This window comes from Chiroxiphia lanceolata, chromosome 5 (assembly GCF_009829145.1).
Source record: "Chiroxiphia lanceolata isolate bChiLan1 chromosome 5, bChiLan1.pri, whole genome shotgun sequence".
Classification (NCBI taxonomy): domain Eukaryota; kingdom Metazoa; phylum Chordata; class Aves; order Passeriformes; family Pipridae; genus Chiroxiphia; species Chiroxiphia lanceolata.
This window is the reverse complement of record NC_045641.1, coordinates 4,322,581-4,345,121: the sequence shown is the minus strand read 5'-3', so window position 1 is coordinate 4,345,121 and position 22,541 is coordinate 4,322,581. Positions and strand designations below refer to the sequence as shown.

Below are 22,541 nucleotides of genomic sequence, written 5' to 3'. Positions count from 1 at the left end.
ATGTTCTACTGAGGGAAAGATTTCTTGTTACTTCCTGAATGGCAGGCAGGAAAATGAAGGTGCAGTCGTGGATGGAGTCATCTGCTTTGCTTCAAGATAGAAGCAACAATACACTTCATTTATATAAAGCAGTAAGTTAACAAAGTTCAAAGATAAATGTGATGGTGGTTCAACAAGATTCAGTGGCAAGGTACACTTGATTATTTACTGCATAGAGAGCAGGGTCAGAGAAAACTGTCAGGGAGACCCTCCCATTGAATCATGAAGTTCAGAAAGAATCCCCTTGCTTTCTAAACTCCTTCTCAGAGGAGCCCTGATGTGGCTGGATCCAATCCTAGTTCCAGACTTGATCAGTGATTTATGTCTAAAGGATTATAAATGTGCAATCAATCCTTTACAGTACTTAAGATTTCAAAGTCTGCGATACAATTAGTCATTTACCAAGAATCTGTTGCAGCAAGGATACTCTAAGCCTTGACGAGTAACCTTAGGAGGTGTCTCCCACCCAGGTGGGAGATCCTGGTGTTCAGGAGAGCTCACAGGCCCTGGGCTGCCCACTAATTATAAAGTAAGTTAGTCATATTTGCATTCCAGCAAGATGTCTGAGTCACTGTTCCAGGCAGCCCTTGCCAACCTGTTGCCATCCATCCCCCAAAACCCAGAACAAGCTGGATGCAGCCATTGCAATCCCTACTGGTGGTTATGGTTTAAGCAGGAGGGAGTACACAGAAATTCCATGAGTTACAACTTCAATACCATGAAGTTAGTCAGACCTTTCCATCTGTGGAAGCCTCCTATGGGCCCAAATCTTTGTGAAGCATTACAATGTTTTCTTCCTTGGTCGTTTCACATGTTCACTGAGAGGAAATACTTTTATCGAACCAACAAAGTCCAGATTCGTCATTCCCTGGAGGAGGTAATGTGTCACGTGTATGGGCTGTGAAGGTGTCTTTGGATTTTCCTTCCAGGGAGAATGGCTACGAGACATTCAGAGCTTCTGTCTTCATTCCTCGCAAGATGCAGGCCAGGTTTGTACTGCACTATGAAGAACTTCTGCAAAGAAGACTGGGAAAATACGAGTACACGGTGAGCATCCGGCCCCAGCAGCTGGTGGGGAGGTTGCGAGTGGAGGTGAACATCCTGGAGAACTCAGGAATAGTTTCACTGGAAGTGCCTCCCCTCCGAAACAGCAAGCAGAAAGGCAATGGGAAAGCTGAAGGTAAGGAGAGATTTTATAACCCACGGTTTGGTTACTTGTGGGGCCTTAATCACTTCTCAAGAAGCTGCCTGGCAGAGTTGAATCTATTTTCTGTGGATGATTGTGTCTCTGTGGTATCTGTGCACAAGCATGTGAGAACTTTGAACCTTAATGAATACAGGGCTGATCCCATTCATCTCAATAGGACTTTTTTTTTTTTTTGCTATTGTCTTTTAAGAGCTTTGAACTGGGCCTTCAGGCCTTGTGCTCAGCATTGGGGCAGTCTCTTCTCTGGCTCCACATCTCCTGGGAACTGTTTATTTTAAGTGAATTGTTTTTTCCATCCATCCATGCCAAAGCAGATAGGAAATCCTGCACTTTAGAACATGGGAAGTTCCAAGAGGAAAATCCGTGTTTTGCCAAAGCACTCAGTGTGATCTGAGTATCTCCTCTTACCCCCAACTGTCCTCGCTCACTGTTCAGAGTGTAAAGGTAATTTTTCTGGTGTAAACCAACAGTGAGAGACACAGGATACTGTGATTGCTACATGTTGACAAAAAAACACCAAAAAAAGAGAGTGAGTCTGGAAGCAGGATGTAGAGTGTTGTTGACCTTGATCCTCAGTTACTCCAAGTGATGCAGCACCAGCAAAATCAGAGGAACTGTTCATGTCTGCCAGGTGAGGATTCTAAAGCCTGTGAACTGGAGTTAAACCAGCTGCTCAGTGGGAACCTACTGATTTAATCCAAATCACATTGAAATCAAGGCTCTCAGTGACTTGGACTAACTTCAGGTCAAGCCTCAATTAACCTCTGTGCCGTACATCCACGTGCCGTGTGATGAATGTGCTCTGCTCCTCATCAGGAGGGACAGGGAGCCTTTTTCACCTATCAGGGAATATCAGACTGCACAGTGGAATGTGGTTTCCTGCAAAACATCTGGCATTGATCAAGGTTAGAGACAGAACTAAGCAGAGCAGACACACTGTTGGCCCAGTGCTGTATGGAAATTCCTGTATGGAAATGACATACAGGGAAGACTCACGTAACCTGCTGTCCAAATGGCAATCTGGGAGCACTGATCCTTCTTGGCACTGTGCTTCAGATTTCAAACAGCTCATACAAAAATGGGCCCAAGCTCTAGGATTCTCCCTAGCCAGTAAAATGTATGTAAAATAGATGTCCCATTGCAGGATGGACAATGCAGCTGAAGCTGAGATTCCCTGTGCTTTGTCCGTGCTCAGATTTCAATTACAGGTCCTTTCTGTCTGGAATCACCCTGAGTTCTTGGTGAAATCACTGCTATGGAAGCCACTTAAATGCTAAAAGCACTTTTTTGGGATCCACCATGGGCAGTCAGGAGTGGGTTGTGTGTCTGCCAGCTCAAACCTTCACCAGTGCTCAGGGAGTGCCACTCAGAGTGTACAGGGTTAATGGATTTGGTAGATTAGCTGAGCTTCTTTATGATTTAAGAATACATGAGAGGAGAAGAGGACACTACCAGCAGCCAGACTGAAAAAAGAATTGGCAGAGGATGTCAGAAGGGTCTCATATAGGTCACAGAGAAGGATAGATTGTTTTGGATAGGAGGGATTTATTGCTTGTGATGTCTTCTGGCCAACAAGCTCAATCACACTTGGAGCAGACAACAGGAACTTCCTTTCTTTCTGAACACAAATGGAAACCACAAGAACACACTTAGGGAGGGCAAGGCCAAGGTAAGGAGCATTGTACTTGGAAATCCACTGTATTCCAGCCAGCTGTCATCTCTCAAGCTGGATGCAAAAACCAAACAACCTAAGTCATTAGATCCTCCCTCCAAATCCTTCTTGCTCCTGTGGCACCTAAAGACCCAAGAGTATAAGATCTGCTTATCCAGTGAGACCTCAAGGGAAGGCTGTGGGTTCTGAAGTGAAACAAAAATTGCATAAAGGTGAACTGCAGGTCTTACATTTAAAGAGTGGCTGCTTGGCAGACAGGCTGCAAACTGTGAGTAGATGAGGAAAAAGACATCGTCTGGTCTCTTCTTGGATTCCTGTGGCTTAAAACTATTCTGTGCCTCTTGATTGGAGAGCATGGAAGCAATCTAATAAGTAAGTGGCCAGCAAAGGATGCCACATCAAAAGCTGCTACGCTGTGTTACCTGTGGTGCCCAAATTTAGAGGTTGTGACTTAAAAAAAAAGAGCAAATAAGGAATTGAGGCCTGAACATTGGAGAATGGTACTGCCTGACAGGTTTGAGTTTGAATATGTCATGAAAACTCTCTTCCTCAATTTCCTATGTCTACAAACATGTCTCTCTTATCTCACAGTTAACAATAAAGTATGAGATTTTGATAAGTATTAATAAATTACCTTGAGAGTATTGGGTGAAAAATATATTCAGCCATCAGCCATCAGTTAAATGGCATTTTGAGTAATATGTTCAAACCAATGTGAAGCCACCATTCAGAATGGGATGTAGCTTCACAAGTCATTTAGGTACATTTGACTCTGACTGACCTGGGTAAGAAATGCTTTTTATTACGCTGGTTCTGAGTACAGGTCCTGAGGATCCAGTGTAGGATAGGCAAATTAAGTTAAAAATCAAATAAGTTTGGCTTTGGACTTATCAAATGATGAGCACCAGCAGTGATGGATGTTCATAACTGAAATGCCAACCTGTTGTGGCCATAAGTGTTGTTAGAAAAACTAATGAAAAAGTAATAACAATTGTTTAGATGACAATGGAGGAATGGCTGATCTGCCTTTATTTCACGGACCAATCTTCTTACATTTGTGGTGCTTTCCACAAGCAATCCACAGAGCCAATGCACCATGCAGGAAGCATAGTGGAAAAAAATAGCCCAAGTCTGTCTGGTTTTGGTTGTAGGGGCAAAAGATACAACAATTGGCTCCACAGAATTCCAGGGATATACGAAAAGTAAAGCTGTGCTCTGGTCTTAACAGAGGTTCTTGGAAAGTCCTGCATAAGTCCTCTCTGAATATGGAGAGAAAATAAAGTGATGACAGGTCTTTCTAGGATATTTCCTTTGAGAGAAACTCATGCGCACATGGCTCCATCTGAGATTTGTATTTTTCCCAAAGGAAGGTATTAGGTATGTGAGTTTTGGAAAAGGATCTTTTGGCACGTTGCAGGTGTTGTCTTCTGTCACACACAAACCCCAAAACAGGAGACATTGAGGCCAATGATCCTGACCTTCTCTGGTGACCTCAGAACAGAGTCATTTTCTGAGTGTTGTCCTACTCAGCATTCTCAGGGATGCTGTCCTCATTCTTTCCCTCCAGTGTAGCAGTGGGAGAACTAGTCATGGACTTGGGCAGGAGACACTGGGCTGCTCGAGAATGACTGTTTCTTTCCGAAGTCAAAGGTCTCAGAAAGGTTTTTATTTCTTATCACAGCCATCTGGAAATTTCCATGTGTTAGCGGAGAATGAACTTTGCATTTGAGTTCTAATCCTGATCCTGCCAGTCTCCAAAATAATGTAGGTTTACCTGTTCATCCTATGAGGACAACAGTTTCCTATGAAAAATGTTTTCTCCTGCTCTGTTTACTTCTTTAGCTGAATTTGGTGGAAAGTTTGTCTGAAGGCCCTACTAACTACTTCAGTGTGAGCACAGACCAGCTCAAGTCTTTGGAGCTCATCCATGCTCTGGACTCCGAAATATCTCATAATTTTCCTCTCTCTGTCACTTGTTTAAGAAGAACAAGGCCAATAAACAGAGGAGAGTATTTGTGATCCAGCTATCAAGTGCTGCCTACAAAAGAAACCTGGGGGAAGACATAAGAACTGTATTCGAATATATAAAAGGCTGCTGCAAGGAGGAAAAGGTTATTGTGCTTTCTATGTCAGTAAGAAGTCATGGGTTTATAATCCAGAAGGAAAAATGTAAGTTAGACATTGAAAATGTCTAACAGTGAACAAAGTGAAACTCTGGAATGGACTGGCAAGAGCAGGCACTGAGTTTCCATTACTGGAGGTCTGGAGTGTTTCCTGACCATGACATAAAACTAAGTAGGAAGGGATTCAGTCTGGGAACACGGGATGAATTAGATAACTTGCCTTCCAGACCTGATTTCTGTTATTACACAGAAAAAAAAATTAATTTTATATGTATGTGTGTGTATATATATATATATATATACATATGTATGTATATATGTATGTATACCTATATTTTGGACTTTTTCTGGCATACTGTTTTTTGTTTTTTGATCTCTCTCCTGGGGATGGAGATGAGTGGATATGAAGAGAAGATGGGAGAGATTCCTCAGCAAGTCTTGTCACTTACAATGGCTAAATGAGGCAGCCTTGGAAAATTCCTCTCCAAAGATTCCTAAAGCACTGCCTGTATTACAAGGGATGGTATTTATCACCTCCACAGAGTGTTTCAAGGAGTAATAAAAGGGTGCAATGTGATCCACATGATCCATCCAGATTCCACATTGCTTTACAAAACTGGATACATGTGATCATAATTGTGATTAGTGGATAAATGTGATTATGCCCATTTAACAGAGGGGAAACTGAGCCATGGAGTTGCTACCAAACTCATCTAATTTCTGATGGTCCACAGAAATGGTAGGACTGTAACTCATTCTGTTGTGGCACAGCAAATTGTCCTCACCCACCATTGTACTTGTGGCAGAGAAACACAGAAGAGCTGTCCAAAGGCCACAGATGTGTATTTGCAGTAGGAGGAAGAAGGGAGCTTCTGTTTCCAGCATGGGACTGACTCTCACTGACCCCGTCGTGATACAGTCAAGCAGTCTAACCCACAACAAAGTTTTCCTTTCAGCAGCTGAGGAGAAATAACGTGAAACCCTCTGATCAGAAAATATAAATGAGCTGTTAAGCCATTTATATGAAGTCTGGGCATTTCTCACACACTGGCAGTTAAATGGGATTTTGGAAGCGATAGGAGACAGATGGAAAATCCGGGGAGGCCAATACGAGCAAATCTGATGCACTGTGTATTAAAAACATATTGTATCTCTTGATTTATGAGATCAAAGGGCAGCTATAAAAGTAAAACCAAATCAAAACAGAGGTGAAATCTTATAGAGATATTGATTTATGACTTTTCTTCGCCAGGAGGAATCTGAGCTGGACACAGATTTTAGAAAAAATGTCAAAGCTCTGGGTAACCATTTTATAAGCCCCCTTTAGGATCCAACACTAGTGTCCTTAAATGATTTTAATGTATTGGATGGGTATCTCTCTCTGTTTCCATCAGGATGGATGGATTGGAACTGGCATAGTAAGAGAAATGGTGCAGAGTCAATTCTTAACTTTACTGAAATTAAGTAATATCTGTCATTCAGTCTCCTTGGTCAAGTCTTTTGTTGAGGAGTTTGTTTCATGTTCCAGGTGCTCCAACTACAATTTATTTGTGTAAAATTGGGTCTATGATAAAACCCTTCCCTGTCTCACCGGTACAGTCTTGTGCTTTGTCTATTCAAATGCACTCACAGGACAACCATAAAGTAAAGCCAAGTCATAATTGAAGTAATATCCTAGAGTGCTATTGATTTATGAATCTTGTTTTCATTCCTTTGTCCAGAGGAGCCTAGATTGTACATAGAACTTTAGAGTAAAAGTCACAGATTTGACTAAACGTTTTATAAACCTCAAGAACTCTAGTCCTGGCATTTCCATGGCCTTTGACCTGTGGGAAGTCTGTTGAGTTAGGTAACCACTCCATGCCTCATTTTTCTGCTTGTTAAATGGTCATAATCACACATTTCTGATTTTGTAAATCACTGTGGGGATCTGGATGTGAGGTTGTGTTCAGTGTTGCATACAGATGTCACATTGCCTTTCTCTAATGCTGCTCAAAGCCCTTTACAAAGGGCACTTCTCATTACATAAACAGAATTATAGAAACCCCTGGAGAGGAGCTGCCGGTACCTTGTCATTGGGATCGCTATTGTTAATGAGGTATAGCACATAATTAAAATTATCCTAAAGCAGATGTATGTGTCTGGCCAGATGTATCATACTGTAATCTCTGACACTCTTGACCTGATCTTTACTTGCGTAGTGGGAGTCTAGAAAATAAGCTTAGATGTAGGTATTTGCATTGCGAACACCTAAACTGGAACTGATTCTCACCCATCCCTTATTTTCCCTGCCTTACCACAGACCTCCTGGACCCCCTTTGGCAAAGATTTGAGACCTCCCCTCACAACTAAGCAGCTCATTCCTACCAATTCTAACCAGGACATGAGCAGATATAATAGAATTTCTGTGCCTCGGAGGAGTGTTGGAATACTCACTGTGAGAGCTGAAGCACCCAAGAACAACATCAGCTGAGAATCTATTTTGGTGCTTTCAATTCCCAGTTGGGTTAAGGGGGAAAGAACTCAATATCTGGGGAAGTTCAAGGCCAAATCTGACTTTTGGCCAGTGTCATATAAGGGTCCCAATGCAGTTCAGAGGGTTGGCACACCGAAAAAGAGCGAGATTTTGCCTGCACAGAGAGACAGCAAGGAGTCTCCACATCCCTCAGCTTTAGAAAATGAACACATCTAACAAGACAAGGAGAGGTTTCCTGCAGGGTCACTCAGACCTAAATTATTGTCTTCATCTGAGACACCCTCTGCCAGGCACATCCCTTTTCATTGGCTCAGGAAGGGTTTTTGGAGATTAGGGAGAGTTACATCCCAGGGATGCAGTTTGGGTGACTGCACTGGCAAGTGCTGGATTTTATCTCAATCTGAGAAATTGCGGCAACTATAATGATAACTTTTGTTGAACGTAAAGGCAGCTAAAATGATTGTTAAAATGTAGACATTACACATAAGGGATCAGTCGGATCAATCCCACCTCACATGCCCACAGTACATCTGAACACGCCACCTCAAGAACTCTTTATAATCAATAGGGAGAAATCTGCAGCGTGATTAATGCTGGAGGAAATGTTTAAACAGGTCAAATGAATCACACTTGCACTGACTGGCAGGATCTCAGGTGTAGGACCTGCATTCTGGATGTCTGGAGTTGGCTGGAACAAACAGCATGTACGTGTCTGAAGCTGTGTGTTCATTATTTACAGAAAGGCATGAACAACCATATAGAAAATGTCTGGCCCTTGACTTCAGTGACCTCCAAACAGAACTGAGCACAGGAATTTTGCCTAAACATTTATACCCCTGCTAGCACTGCAATTCTGTTTTGAGTTTAGAATTAGAGAAGAGAGATTATTAAGTTCTTTTTTTATCACTGGTGAGTTGAATCTTTAATCTCAGTATGTAACTGTGCTGATTGACCTGACTCCATGGCAATACCATGTGTGCTGTGCTTTGACATCTATAAGACAACAGGAAAACCTTTAATATTGTAATTTTATCTCAACAGGTGATGTGTCTCCTCCTCCTTCTACTGTAATTGGACACACCAAAACTTTAGCTAAAGTTACTTTCAATCCCAGTGTTGTCGAGCAAACCAGGATTGCCCGAAACGGAATTTTGGGGGACTTCATAATTAGATATGATGTCAACAGGGAGCTGAGTGTTGGGGATGTTCAGGTACTGTATACAGGACTCATTTTTTCTGTTTTATTAACTATACCTGAGATAGTCCAATTGTCTCGTGTGCTCCAAATTCCTAGAAAATGTTTTCTAAGTGAAGGCTACTTCTCCATCTTGTAAGAACTATTCAAAATAAAACCAGTCAATAGGCAGATACAAACTGGATTTAAAAAATCATGGGTATCTATTTAATCAAGTTTCTTTTTTGTATCTGCTTCTCAGTTTCTCAAAATACTGGCTGTATATGTCTGAATACAAGGCCAGTTCCCTAAGTGCATGTTGTGGTTCTGACCTCTGCACACGTATGTTATATCCTTATTGTATTTGGAAGGAAACCCCTACGTCCACCATGGAAAGAAAAGTGGAGTGCTCCAGTAGGCTGGATAATCAGGGGACCAGAATTAAGAGGGATAACGAGGAGCACTCAGATCCTCCAAAGCAGGAGGATATTTGCCCAGCCAAATATCCCATAATGATGTGTGTGGAACATTGCATCGTGATCTGCCTTTGATTCCCGACTTCCTTGCTCTTCCACAGATTCTTAATGGGTATTTCGTGCACTACTTCGCCCCCACAGATCTCCCTCCTCTGCCCAAGAACGTTGTGTTTGTGCTCGACAGCAGTGCTTCCATGGTGGGAACAAAGCTGAAACAGGTGAGGTCCTTGTGTTTATTATGGACTGGTTGGCTGTGATGTTGCAAAGGTTGGTTCAGACTTTGTCTCACCGTTTTCCTTCTGCAAAATATTTGTTGTGTCTGAGGTGAGAGGTGGCTCTGAATAGGCATCTCGAGGTGAGATGATTTGCCTGCAATGGGAAATGATCATGGTAGAGGGAATGGGATGGGAACAAGAAGTGCAGAAGATTTAATCACTCTTAAAGATCAGTGCTGACAAAACTGAGCTGAGATGCTACAGATAAGGCTGTCCTGGGCAACCTTCTGTTCTGAGCAGATGGAGCAGATGCAGGTTAGTGAGAATTCCCAGCAAAGTGCATTTAGTAGACTATTTAATATCCAGTCTAACAGCAGAGAGTAGACATTTCTGTCTTCAAATGACCTTGGCAAAACCCTTAGCAATGTACAACTCAATGGTTTCTGCTGAAAGAAAAGTGAATTTGTCCTATTTGAGAATCTGACTCTTCCAGCACAGATTTCAGATATTATTGCAGGGCACAGATCTGAACATGAGCCAACACACCGAGCTGAAGGGCTCATCACCAATGCTTAAAACTGATCTTTAGCATGGAGGTTTCAGGCTGGTGCCTCAATGTTTTTGTTTCTTCAGTTCTTTGAGTTGGACAGACGAAAAGAATCTCCAGTTCCAGGAGCCAGGTAGTTGGCTTGGAATGGCACCATGCCTGGGGGAATACACTATCTGTCTCTCAACACAGTATTATCACTGTAAAACAGAAGCAGAGATGAATTAATACTTCAATTCCATTCTGAATGGACAGATGTATCTCAGGGTTGGAGTAACCTTCAGAGGTTACTCCAGTTTCCATCTTGAGTATCTGTGCAGAAAAGGAGAAAAGTCCTGGTGGGGTTAATATTATTTCCTTCAATTTGAAGACTTGTCCCACAGGCATGAGATAAGGAGAAGTTACTGGTCCTCTTTCTGTTGGATGGTCACATTTTTATCTTCTTCTTTTTTGTATCACCTAATTGATGACAGCGGAAAGTGGCACTTTCCACACAGGTTGACCCCAATAGGGGGCGGTTTCGGCTTGTTTGGACAGTGTGATGTTGGAACTCTAAAAATAACTGAAGATCAAGGGTTTGTACTTGTATCTTGACCAGTTAAGGAGCTCTAATTGTCCATTAAGGTTCATAGAATCACAGAATCACAGAATGGTTTGGGTTGGAAGGGACCTTAAAGATCATCCAGTTCCAATCCCCTGCCATGGGCAGGGACACCTTCCACTAGCCCAGACTGTTCAGAGCCCCATCCAGACTGTCTTGAGCACCTCCAGGTATGGGAGGTTCCTTGGTTGCCCCCCTGGAACATGGTGATATTTCTGGAAAGTGTGGTTATTTGTGAACTTTGTTTGTTGGGTTTTTTTGGCCACCAACACTAGCACAAATGTCTTTGACAAACACAGACCATGGTCAATCTCTGACACTTCTCTGCCTTTGAACAGGACATTGGGGGTACATATGCCTTTCTGTCTCTGCTAAAAACTTTACTATCTGTTTTCACTGGTGATCACAAATCTTAATTTAGAAAATATGTCCCCTATTAAATCAAATTATCTCCACTGTGAGATAAAACAGAATATGGATTCTGTGGATCCTAATTATCTTTTGGAGTGACTGGAGTAGCAGAGAGTTGTTAAACATACCTGGTCTTCTGCTGAGCGAGGTCTTGAATCAAGATGCCTTTGAATCTGTACAAAGTCCCGTGGACAGAGTCTGCCTCTTGGCTTTTTGTTATCCTTCTGCTGCAAAATGTCCACCTTGCCTCTCAGAATAGACAGACACTTGCACAAATGCACCCAGTCCTTCATGCTGAAAGCAGTCAGTGATCCAGAGCTGAACCAGGGAGATTAAGACTCCAAAGGGCTTTGGTGCTTTCGTGAGCAACACAAGTAGTGCCTTGGGTCAGCAGATTATCCTTGCACTGTGAAAGCTTTTATTCTTCTCCTGAGCATATTAGTGTTACTTTTCATTACACCTACTAGAAACAACATGGTCATTAACCCTCAAAGGTCTACTTGGTAGCCTAGCCAGCTCCTAGTGCTAAGCATGCATGAATCTCAAGTGGTTAGCTACAGAGAGGCTCCTCTTGAGCCAGAAGTGTCTATCCAGAACCTTTTTGAGGATGTACCCAACTTCTTGCCTGTTTTCTCAGTATACACTTTTTATGGAGAACCAGCAGTACATTATGGTGCAGGAAGCACTTACATTCCTCTGATTCCTACTGCTCCAAAAAATAGAACTTTATGGAGTTATGACCCAAATCATAAAAACCTCACACAGATTAATCAAGAAAAGACCAAAATGGAGGACTGGCTGAAAAATAAAGCTCTTTTGGTACTCTAGGAAAGCACAATTAGTTACAGCCATGGTCTGTGTCTGCTCAGTGTTCTTTTTACCCTATTTTTGTTGTTATTAAGATGTTTATTAAATTACAGAAACATTCCCTGGTGGCAGGATACATCTGAGCAGAGGAAATGCCTCCTTTTTGTCTTTTCTCTTGGACTCTCACAGCTGTGGTGATCTATGGTGGTGTGTGGAGAGCTGGGAATTCCCATGGGACTGTCTTTCCTCATTTCTCTCTACTGAGTCACATGCAAGATCAGCTAAAAATACAGTCAGTAATTGTAAAAACTGCTCCTTCAGGTCAGCTACAGTGACTATGGCAAAGGACAGTTTTTAGGGTTGTATAAGCAAGGATAAGAAACTTCTGCTTGGCACCCTGTTCTGTAGTAACTTGAGGAGATTTTGCACTCCTCTGTCACCTGCCTTCATGAAATAAATGGCAAAGTGACTCAAGTGTGGCCAGGATTTCAGGCATCCTGCAGTTCCCACAATCTAATTGTGAGTCATTTCTCATTTCCTCTCTCAAGATTTTTCCTTTTCCAATGTGAATTTTTTGCCTGTTTGTGCCATCCCTTTCTCCCTAAGATATATCAGTGTTTGAAGCATCAGATGTCCAGACCTAGCTGCAAACACATACAGTGAGTCTAGTTGATCAACTTGAATCAAATCACTGGAAGTGTTCAAAAAGCACGTGGATGTGGCACTTGGGGACATGGTTTAGTGATGAACTTGGCAGTGCTGGATTAATGTTTGTACCTGATGATCTTAGATGTTGTTTCCTGCCTTAAGGGTTCTATGGTTCTATGATTAAGACCCTTGAGGCATCCCACTCACATCACTGGTATATCAGCTTTTAGGGGAAGATTTTTCTCCTTGGTTTCACAGCCCCTGAACTCTGGTGATGTCCAGCAGACTCAGAGGTGTTGTAGCAGTCAAAGCTCATTGAGAATCTGGGCCCTTGTGACAGTCACCTTCTAGCACTGGCAGGGAATAAAGTTCAGGAAGAGAAAACTCCTGAGTGTGATGATAAAAACATTCTTCACGTGTTCAAGGCTTTGTACATCATAACAGCTGTCCCACTGTCAAGGAAAATACTGGTTTTATCCCTGTGAGCTTTGTTCCTTCATTTGCAAAGAGACAGCAAGCTCTGTGTGGAATAGTTGCTTTCAACAGCCAGGGGAGCCTGGGGAACAGGTTATATCTGCAGGGTTTACTGGGAAGCAAAATGATTTGCCCTTTGAACAGTCTGCCCTGCTGATTTTATGGTACATTTGGCCAGGTAGAAGAGGACATAGCATTTTTACATTGGTATAACCAGGAGAAAGAGGGGCCAGTTATAGGTTCACCACCTTGTGATTACCATGACTATGCCCAGCTTTACTAAACATGGTGAAAAAGGACCTTTTTCACCTGCAATGCAGTATTACATAACTAGCATGTTCCAAGCTATGAATGTGTCCACAAGAGGATGGATTTGCAGGTACTTTGCAGGCATATAGTAACACACAGTGGTTTCAACCATGGATTCATTTCACTTCACCTTTCCCACAGGCAATAAATGCCACACACTCAGTTGAGCAGTTGGCTACACCTCAAGTCTGGCAACTTGTCAATGGTGCCTTGCCAGACTGTAATTTTCTCTGAGGTTAATTGCTCGGGGAGGAACTCAGCTGAAACTGGGACCTGCTGGGGATTTGCATGTGCTTTGCTTTATTTGCCTGTGTCCATCCAAGGGACACTGTACCTTGAATCACCCACAGTGCCTGAGCCATTCTGAATGCCCAGGTGTCTTATAAAACACATATCCCCAAACCTCTGTGTCTCAGCACGCTGACTCCCCTGAATACTCTCAGGGTGGTGAGGGAGCAGACAAGCACATGAACACTCGGTGTTTTCCTTCCAAACTCACTCCACTGACTTGTGCTGGTTGCTGCAAAGCTGGCTGTTGACTATCAGCCCAAATAATGACTGCTGCCCGGGAGAACTACCTTAAATCACCAGCGAACTTCGGAAAAAATGCTAATTCTAATTACAGCCTTTAGAGAGTTTAAAGCTACTGTGAAGGGGAAAGTTTTGCCAGCTTTTCCATTTCTGTTGGAGAGCAACAACCTGAGAGAATGCAAAGTGTTTCCAGCACCAACTCCATACAGCTGCTTCCTACTTAGGAATACACAACAGCAGCATTATATCAGTCCTCTCTGGAGATGTGAATATGGAATGTAAGAACTACTACAGTAAATAAGATGTCAGATCCATATAGACTTTAATTGCTCAAAATCCCAGAGAAGAGTAAGTACTTGTCATGCAGCAAAATAATCTGTGTGATCCTAAAACTATTAAATAATGACAGGGTCGTACAGAGAAACCAGTAACCTTCAGAGCAAGATGCCCTTGGGTATTCAGGACAAGGAGCACCTGCTTCTGGTTTCAGGACTAACAGACAACACGCCCCAGCTGATCTGCTCCAGGCTGAGGCAGTAAAAGCGAAGACAGAATTTCCCAGAAAGATCCCAGCCCACCTATAAATAGCAAGTCCTTTAATTGGGTTCAGAGTAAATAGGCTACAAAAGGCAAGTGAAGAAGTTGGAGTGGAAATTCTGCTGAGTCTTGAACTGGAAACCCGTGAAGCCACTGAGAGCTCTCCCAAAGGTTTCAATTGGACCTTTGCTGAGTTCATCAAAGGGTGAACTGAAAACAGATGCTATGGAAGTGTCACACACAGCCAAGTGACAATCAGACAGGTAAGGGGCTAAATCAAGCTGGGAAGTCAGTCTATGGGTCAGGATTATTGAGGTCTATGGCCAGGCAGAGCTGTAACAGCTAGAGACAGCTACAGCACAGCTCTTGGTCTCAGACTCAGAGAGACTGAGGGCTCAGGCTGGAGCTTAAATGGGCAGGAGTGTGAGTGGAGGCCCCAGGTGGGGCTGGGCAGAGCCATTAAAGCCTGTTGGTATCCTCAAGGCTCTGGCAAATGCATAAAAGTCTGTGAAGTGAAAGATCTTTCTTCAGTAGTCCTCTCCAAGCTGGAATTAGTTTTTTTTTTCCAGTTACTGGTGCAACACCTGGAAGCCAGACATGGCTGGTATTTGTGTTTTCATCATGGATCTGTTATTTGAATTTAGGTAGGTTATTTTCTTTGTCTGTGCTTGTCTCTTTGCGGAGTCTTGTCTCCTTAGCTGGCAAGCTCATGTCTGGACTTACAGCTGTACAAAGATCCCCCAAGTCTAAAAGACACCAGATCTTTGCCAAGACTTAAACTATTAGATTAGCACTGCTTGCAGCAACACTGCTATTTCCAAGCAAATACCCCTTCACCCCAAAGCAGGGTGTGTCCTGCATATTACTCAACTGGGACAGTCTGTTTCTGACTGTGGGGAGCAGCTGAAGCTCAGAAGAGCTTGTGGGACCTTGTGCAGAAGCCTACTGGAGTGAGGTCTTCCATGATACATTGCTGTATGAAGCCATCAAACAGTGTTCACAGGCACTTCTGACTCTGAGGTCCATGTGATGTAATTCAAGGTCCCTCAGGAATGAGGGATATGGTACTGTGTCATGAGGAGAGAGCTTTTGCTTGGATAGTTACCCCTGATGTAGTGATGTCATCTCCAAGACATCTGCTCTCTTCTATGCAGGATTTTGGACAAAGAATTGGATTCTTCTCATGCCTGAGGCAGTGGCTTAGGATGGAAGTGGGCAGGGGAAGTGCTGAAGGCAGAGATGTGCAGAAGGGAGTGGAGATGCTCAGGGGGTTTGGAAATGGGGAAAATTTGAAGGGGAGCAGGTGTTGGAGGACTGTGAGAGCAAATTTGTTTTTTAAAGGAACAACTTAGTGCTCTTGCATTGCTTAATGTTAAACCTGAGCAAAAGTGCTGGGTCTTTGCTCCAAGCAACAAACCATCATCACCATTCCCTATTCACCAGAGGTCTTAGAATCTTAGAATGGTTTGATTGGAAGGGACCTTAAATACCATCTAATTTCAACCCCCTTGCCATGAGCAGGGACACCTTCCACTAGACAAGGTTGCTCCAAGCCTCGTCCACCTGGCCTTGAACCCTTCCAGGGACAGGCCAGCCACAGCTTGTCTAGGCAACCTCACCACCCTCCTAGGGAAGAATTTATTCCTTATGTCCTATCTAATCCCGCCCTCTTTCAGTTTAAAGCCATTCTCCCTTGTCCCATTACCAGGATGCTCTTGTAAAAGTAAGGGCTAGAAAGCTTCCAACCTGGCAGGCTTTTAGCTGCTGAGACACCCACTCTGTGAGAGTGGGTATGTGATGAGGAATGGAGGATAATCAATGTAAAGGGTACAGTGACCTGTGTCTCAGCTCATTTCCTGCTGTGTAACACAGCAGCCAGTGATTGCTGAAACTGAGGGGATGTGCTGTGGGCAGCTCTTGGGCATGTCAGCTCTTCCCAGCACTGTGTTGGGGCTGATTTGTGTGACAGAGAATGAAACTCCCCAGTTGCTGGAACAGTTTCCGTGCCCTGGGACTAACTCCATCTTCTGAGGATGGGCAGAGGGAGAGATGTCAAGCTCTGCATTGAGGGCATGGGGCTTTTTTTCCCTTGGTGCTGACCTTCTTGCTGCCAGCTCCATGGAAATTTTTTGTCATGCTGATGGGGTGGGGATTTGAGTGTCCGACTGGCGTAATATGGGATCTGATTCCACTTAAAAGCACAGCACAAGACAAGAATGTGGCCTTCAGACACTGCTGTGTCAGGCTGGCTGTCTGCCTGGGCAGCCCCATTGTTTGCAGTGGGGTTATTTCAGTATAGCACACTGGGACAGCCCTTAGGCTTTTCCCTTTGACTTATTTAGTGTACAGCAATGTTTACTGCTCCAACTGTAATCCATACTGCTGATAGGGACTTGAAGTAACAATGTTTTTTGCTGATTAGAACATACTTCATTAAATCTTTGTGTAGGCATTTATTTTATACTCTCAGTGCTGCAGCGAGATTGCAAAGACTGAGCATCTACTCTGCCCTCCAGGCTCGTGGAACTCCGGTTCCTGAGAAATCAGATCAACTTTTGATCATCAGATCAGTTTTTCATCCTCACTCTGCTGTTGGCTGCAAGAGAAGGGAGTTACCCCAGCTGATCACACCTTTAAAGACACTTCTATGTTCCACTGAGTAGAAATTCAGCGCTTAAGTGTTCTGGACGAATGTGGAGCCATTTTACTCAATGTTAAGTGGAAAATCTCTTTCAGAAAAGGCAATAAAAACATTGTTCTAAATGATGGAGTATTTCTTTTGCAGACTGGGAAACTACAAAGCAACTTTTTCTAAGGCCATATAGGGAATCAGAAATGTTCAGGTTATTAGCAAGGGATCTGTGATGTTCAGGCATGAGAGACTGGGCCATGGACTGGAGACAGATCTTTATTGTCCAGAACTCTACATTCAAGCTCTCTCCCATCACAGGCCAGTTTCAGCATAAAACAAAATGCTTGTTGTCCAGAATTGCGAAGGAGTTTTCCTTGGTTACGCTATTTGTGTCTTCCAGGGAGAAAGCACAAAGATACATTGACAGGGAGAAGGGGTAGTTGCAGTTCCCAGAACTGCACAACCTTCCCTGCAGAGGAAGAAAGGGCACACTGTCCTATCTGAGAGTGGGATGAGGGAAGGTAAAACAACCCGAGGGTACTCTTATGTGTTACATCCCCTTTTGGGTACAAAAGTCCCTGTTGCTGGCAATTGACATGTGACCTGCATCATGTGGGCAGAAAGTGGGACTTAGAGGAAAGCAAAACTCACACAATGTGGCTTCAAACCTCAGCAGAAATGACACTGCTCAAACCTTTGTTCTCTCTGTACCTTGCCTGCTCCCTGTTACATGGCAGTGGTGCTCCCACTGCCTTCCCCTCGGCTCTGGACCCAAACCAAATCTACAGCAGTACCTAGTCTGACCATGGCAGCACCATTTCAGGTGTGACTGTGATGCCTGCCTTTCCTTAAGCCACAATACTACTCCCTCTGACATACCAGGGGAAGATTTGATGAAATATGGCTGTTGTAGCTTAGATAAAAAGAGCTCTGGACCTCTATCAGATGCCTGTGTATGTTTGGAAAGGGAAAGATATGAACCAAAACACAAAGGATCTTGAAGGGGAGGAAGGAGCTCTTCTATTTTTTTCTCCCTGTGCTTCTTTGCAGTGTTTTGCCAAGCAACATATTCACTTGTACTCCTCTCCTTCTTGCTGTAGAGATTCTGTTTCTCAGCCCTTCCCTGCACTGTTGCACTCTCAGACAAGTAACTGGACAGATCTATGAATTCCTAATTCCCTTTGAGCTTACATCTTGTGCCTTAGCTCCTTTCTTGTCAAATATAGTCTCCCACAGAGGATCTGGAAGCACAAAGAAAAGGCTGCTGAAATTTTGTCCTCTAGTTGTGGGATCATTCAGCATACGGATGCAGGAGGTCCCAGGTCTGCTACCTGCAGGCTGTGCTCAAGCATCTCTTTGAGTCGATGGGTACTGTTCTCCAAAGGCTATAGCTGGGAATGCTTTCCTCTCTGCTGGCCATGCTCTTTAGGCTGGCTGATCTCAAGCCCTCGTGGCTCCCTGGTGCTGTCTGAAGCTGGAAAGGGCTGTGCCACGGGTGCTGATGTCTTGCTGCCCAGCTGTTGCGAGGGCGGATGGATGAAGCACTCACAAGTGCTCCCAGGCAATGGAAAGTGTGAATATGTGGGCCTGGGATATGCATTTTAATGAGGTGTTTGAATCCTCCCCTTGCTTCGTAGCAGGGCCAATGTCTGGCAGTACCATAGCCTCTAACAACCACATATTGTCTCCCTTTGAGCTGCACAGCTTTCAGGGTATCTAGGCTTCACCCTCACTCTGTTCCCCAAACAAACAAGAGACTGTGAGAGAAATGTCACCAGGACTCAGATTGCTCCTAAAAGGTGCCCAGATGGTCTGACATCATCCCAGACGTCTCTGAGGCAGATCTTTGACTCAAGAAAGGGCTGAAGGCTCTCAGCTCTCCCATGGCAGTGTGTAACTTCCCATGCTTTCTGCTCAAGCAAAGTGAGGTCTGTCAGAGCTAACTCCAAGGGCCAGGTACAAATGTGACAAATCATAGACAAACCAGAGTGTAGCTGAGGGAGTTCTGCTCTTGCTGAGGGTTGTACAACCCCAAATCTTCTTGGCTGTGATGCGGGGCCCTTAACAAGCCTGAACCGTAAAAGCAGCAGTTGTGTTCCATGTCCAGGTGTTGGTGTGGAGGTCACAACAAAGCCCAGCGTGGTGACTGGGAGCTGGCTTGTCTCTGACCTTGTAGGCTTGAGTAGACACTGTTTGTAAATCAGTTGTTTAGGTAGTGTGAGCTCATCTTCAGCTTCTCTTCATCCATGAAGCACAGACATGAACTGTGATCATCACCTGTCCCCAGGGCTGGGGGAGTAGGGTTGTTCTGCTCCAGGTTTTGGGATGATATTTTGTAGCCCTGGAGGTGGTTGTTTCTCTCCCTAGATCCCAGCCGAGCTGACAGCTCAATCACCAGCCTGGTTTCTCAGCTCAAATGCAGCAGCAACTCAGTCTCCACCTCTCAGCTCAATTTCATCTGTGCTAATTTGAGGGAAACAGAGGAATCTTGCCCCATCAAGTCATCCTCTCTTAAATCCTCATTTAGAACTTTGACCGCTACAAACCATTTCCAACTGGCAAAAATGGATTTTTATTCAGCAATTTTGTATTGTTACTTCTTGCCATCCTCTTTTTTTAATCCCTGCAAGCAAACACATTTGGAGAAGTATTTCCCCTTGCAGCACCTGGCACAGGGGCACTAGACCCCTAAACTTGTTTTCCTCAGCGTACTTGGGGTAGATCTGTGCCCAGCTCATCTCCAAAATGAACCAGTGTCATATGCACAGCCGTGGAAGAACAACCTGGCCCACAACAGGGAAGAAATGGTTAATTTTCTGCCTCTTTGGCAGGAGTTTCAGTGGGATGACTCACTGGGGCCAGGGGGGAGTGGAAGTGCAAGGACCCCATCGGCAGCAGAGCAGCTTGGGAATCCCAGGGCAGCCTCAGCCCTTTCCTCCTCGGAGCCAGGAGAAATTCCAGCTGTGGCCTTACAAGGCCAGAACGAGAAACCTGCTGCTGTGTCCTGACTGAAGCTGCTGCCAGGCACACTCTGCACGAAGAGCTTTGCAAATCCTAGTCTGGGGTCTGGGGGAGGCAGGAAGAAAGGGCTGGACACTGCAATCAGTCATGGCTGCAAACTTAAGGATTTCAAGCAGTGCACTTTTACCAAGATATTCTCCTTATTAAAAGTCAGTTTTGCCTGCCAGCTCCTGAATCATATCCAGCACTCCCGAGGGAAGTCACGTCTCTCTCATAAACCATCTGTGGGTGAGCAATATTGGTAGCAAAGTGTGTTGTTGCCACCCCGTGAGGACTGCAGTCTTTAGGATATACCTGGGAATCCTTACGGGCTGGGAGGAGAGATGGAAACAGGAGGAGCTAGGGAATTCAAAGCACTCTGAGAGAAGTGGAGAGCCAGTTCAGCTCCTTTTGGGTCCAATGAGCAATATGCTCAGGAGTGGGCAGGATTAGGTCTCGAGGTGAGTCCCACTTTTTCTGTGTTGAGCCACTCAGGCTCTTGGAGGCAATGCTGGGAGACCGACACTTCCAGACAGTGACTCAGCCCATCCTAAAACCTGTCCAAAACAGATGGGATGGATTATTCTCTGGAGGTGAATTCCCCTGCCTACAGCAGGATTAGATGTGATGCCCAGCTTTCTGATGGCTGAGTTGGGAAAGCTGAATCCCACCCTTTATTTTTACTGGGGATGAGGTAAAAACTACAGAAGAATGAACCATATGGCCTCCCTCACTCTGTTTGCTTTGGAGCAAAACCATGTGTGCACACACATACTTGTACATATGTTTGTGTGTATATTACATAAATTTAAAGATTTTTTTATTGAAGTTGCTGAGGCAAGCAGAGGATAGAGATGCCAGAATCCAGGCTGTCAGTGCATGTCCACTGAAATACGACAGAAGTTTTTCCAGGGAAAAACTGACACAAACTCTATGGAGATGACTTAACTGTGACAAAAATGAGACAAAAAGGAAAGAGAGAATGAAAGAAGGGGAGAGAGAGGTGGTCCCAGCCCCACATTTGGCCCCTGTATGAGGGTATGTGGAAGTGCTGGGGTTTCTAGGAATGTCTGCTACGGTTCCCTCCTGATCCTGTTTGCAATTCTAGCTTGGATGCTGTGTACATCAAACTACGCTGCTGCTCTGTGTTGTTTCACCATTTCTTTTCATTTTCTTTTGGCTGAACACAGGCAAGCATGTCAAAAGGAATTTGTGAACACCAGGGAAGTGAGATGCAGCCTCTCTGCAAGTAGGCCAAAGCAAGATTATTTTTCTTCTTGCCTTGTTCTTATAAACAGCAGAGCTTTTTGGGCTCAATAAATCCCTTTGAGAAAAGTGCAATTTGACAGAATTGCAAAAAAAAGCAGAAAAGAGGGTTTTTGTAATGGGAAAGGTCAAGCAGTGTTAATTAGAATCAGAGCTGTAATATAGATAATGAGATTTGGGGGTTTTTCCTCTAAATCATTGCTTCCAGGCACCTCTGTTTCTCTCCTTTGCCTCCCTTGGTGGGAGAAGAGGGGGGGTGTTGTATGTAGGGAGCTGTTGTGGTCTCATTGTTCCTTGCCTTAACACCCTGCCCAAATTTCCTTCAGCAGAAGTTGGCATGGAGGCCTGATCACACTCACACAGGATAGAAGGTTCTCCATTTTCACTTTCTGCTTTAATCCATTTTTTTGAGGGACAAATGCATGGCCTAAACTTGTTATCATGGAATAAATCCAAGAGTCCTCTCCTCCACTGTGTGATTGCTGCTTTGCCTTTCTACGCACGTATGAGGTGGTTTGGCTGACTGCACTGAGAGCTGGAAACCCCAAGTTTTGGAAAGCCCTCAATTTTTGACCTTGACACAATTACTAAAGTAATATGTGCCTTGCTTTTTCTCTTTGTAAAATGAGATTGTGAGCGTTTGAGGGTCCCTCTGAAAGGTGATGTCGTGTATTATCTGATGCATTTTTACAACACAAAGGGTTTTGTAAGAGAGGAGGTGAGAGGGCATAAAACTTTCCCTTCTTTTTCAAATAACTGCTATTTAGCCCACCTTAGCCAGCTCTCTCTGGACTGTTAGACTGGAGACAGCACCCATTTTTGGGGCAGGTATTCATCTTTGTGAAGGTTTGTTTGGTGCACCTCATGATGTGAATCTAGTGGGCTTTTCTCCTTCTCTTTGAAGGAGCCACTTCCACCAGCATTTGCTTCAGTATCCTGATCTGTGAAAGGGCAGTGGGACGTGGAGGGATGCTCCAGCTAAGCAAATGGAGGGATGAATCCTTAGACCCCTATGGAAGAAAATGGTTTGTACAGAGGACAGAAACAGGCAGGGAGGGACTCCAGACCTGACTCCAGAATGTTTGAAGCTATGGGAAATATTCCCCTTAACTTCAGAGGGACTGGAAGCCAAGTCACCAGCTGTGAGGATTAGGTTTGTTTGCAGTTGCATCATTGCATCATCATCTTCCATGCAGAATCCAGAGGGATGCTGATGACACAGCCTGATCGGGCCTTTGAGTTCCTTTCCAAACTGTCTTTACACAGAAACATCAGGCCTAGAAATATGTGATTCCCAGCACTGCTGATTAGTTTTCTATTTTTTCTGGACAAGCCCTTCACATATTTTCCTGACAGGCATAAGAGAAAACTTTAAATGCTGGTGAGCCCACCATAT

At 44.1% G+C, this 22,541-nt stretch overlaps 1 protein-coding gene across 1 annotated transcript in view; it reads left to right on the top strand.

Annotated features, from left to right (window-relative positions):
• ITIH5 (inter-alpha-trypsin inhibitor heavy chain 5) overlaps nt 1-22,541 on the top strand; it is a 43,059-nt gene that overhangs the window by 9,104 nt on the left and 11,414 nt on the right. The window contains exons 5-7 of the mRNA XM_032689285.1: nt 969-1,219; nt 8,559-8,728; nt 9,269-9,385. Coding sequence (XP_032545176.1) covers nt 969-1,219; nt 8,559-8,728; nt 9,269-9,385 — 538 coding nt within the window. The remainder of the gene's footprint in view (nt 1-968; nt 1,220-8,558; nt 8,729-9,268; nt 9,386-22,541) is intronic.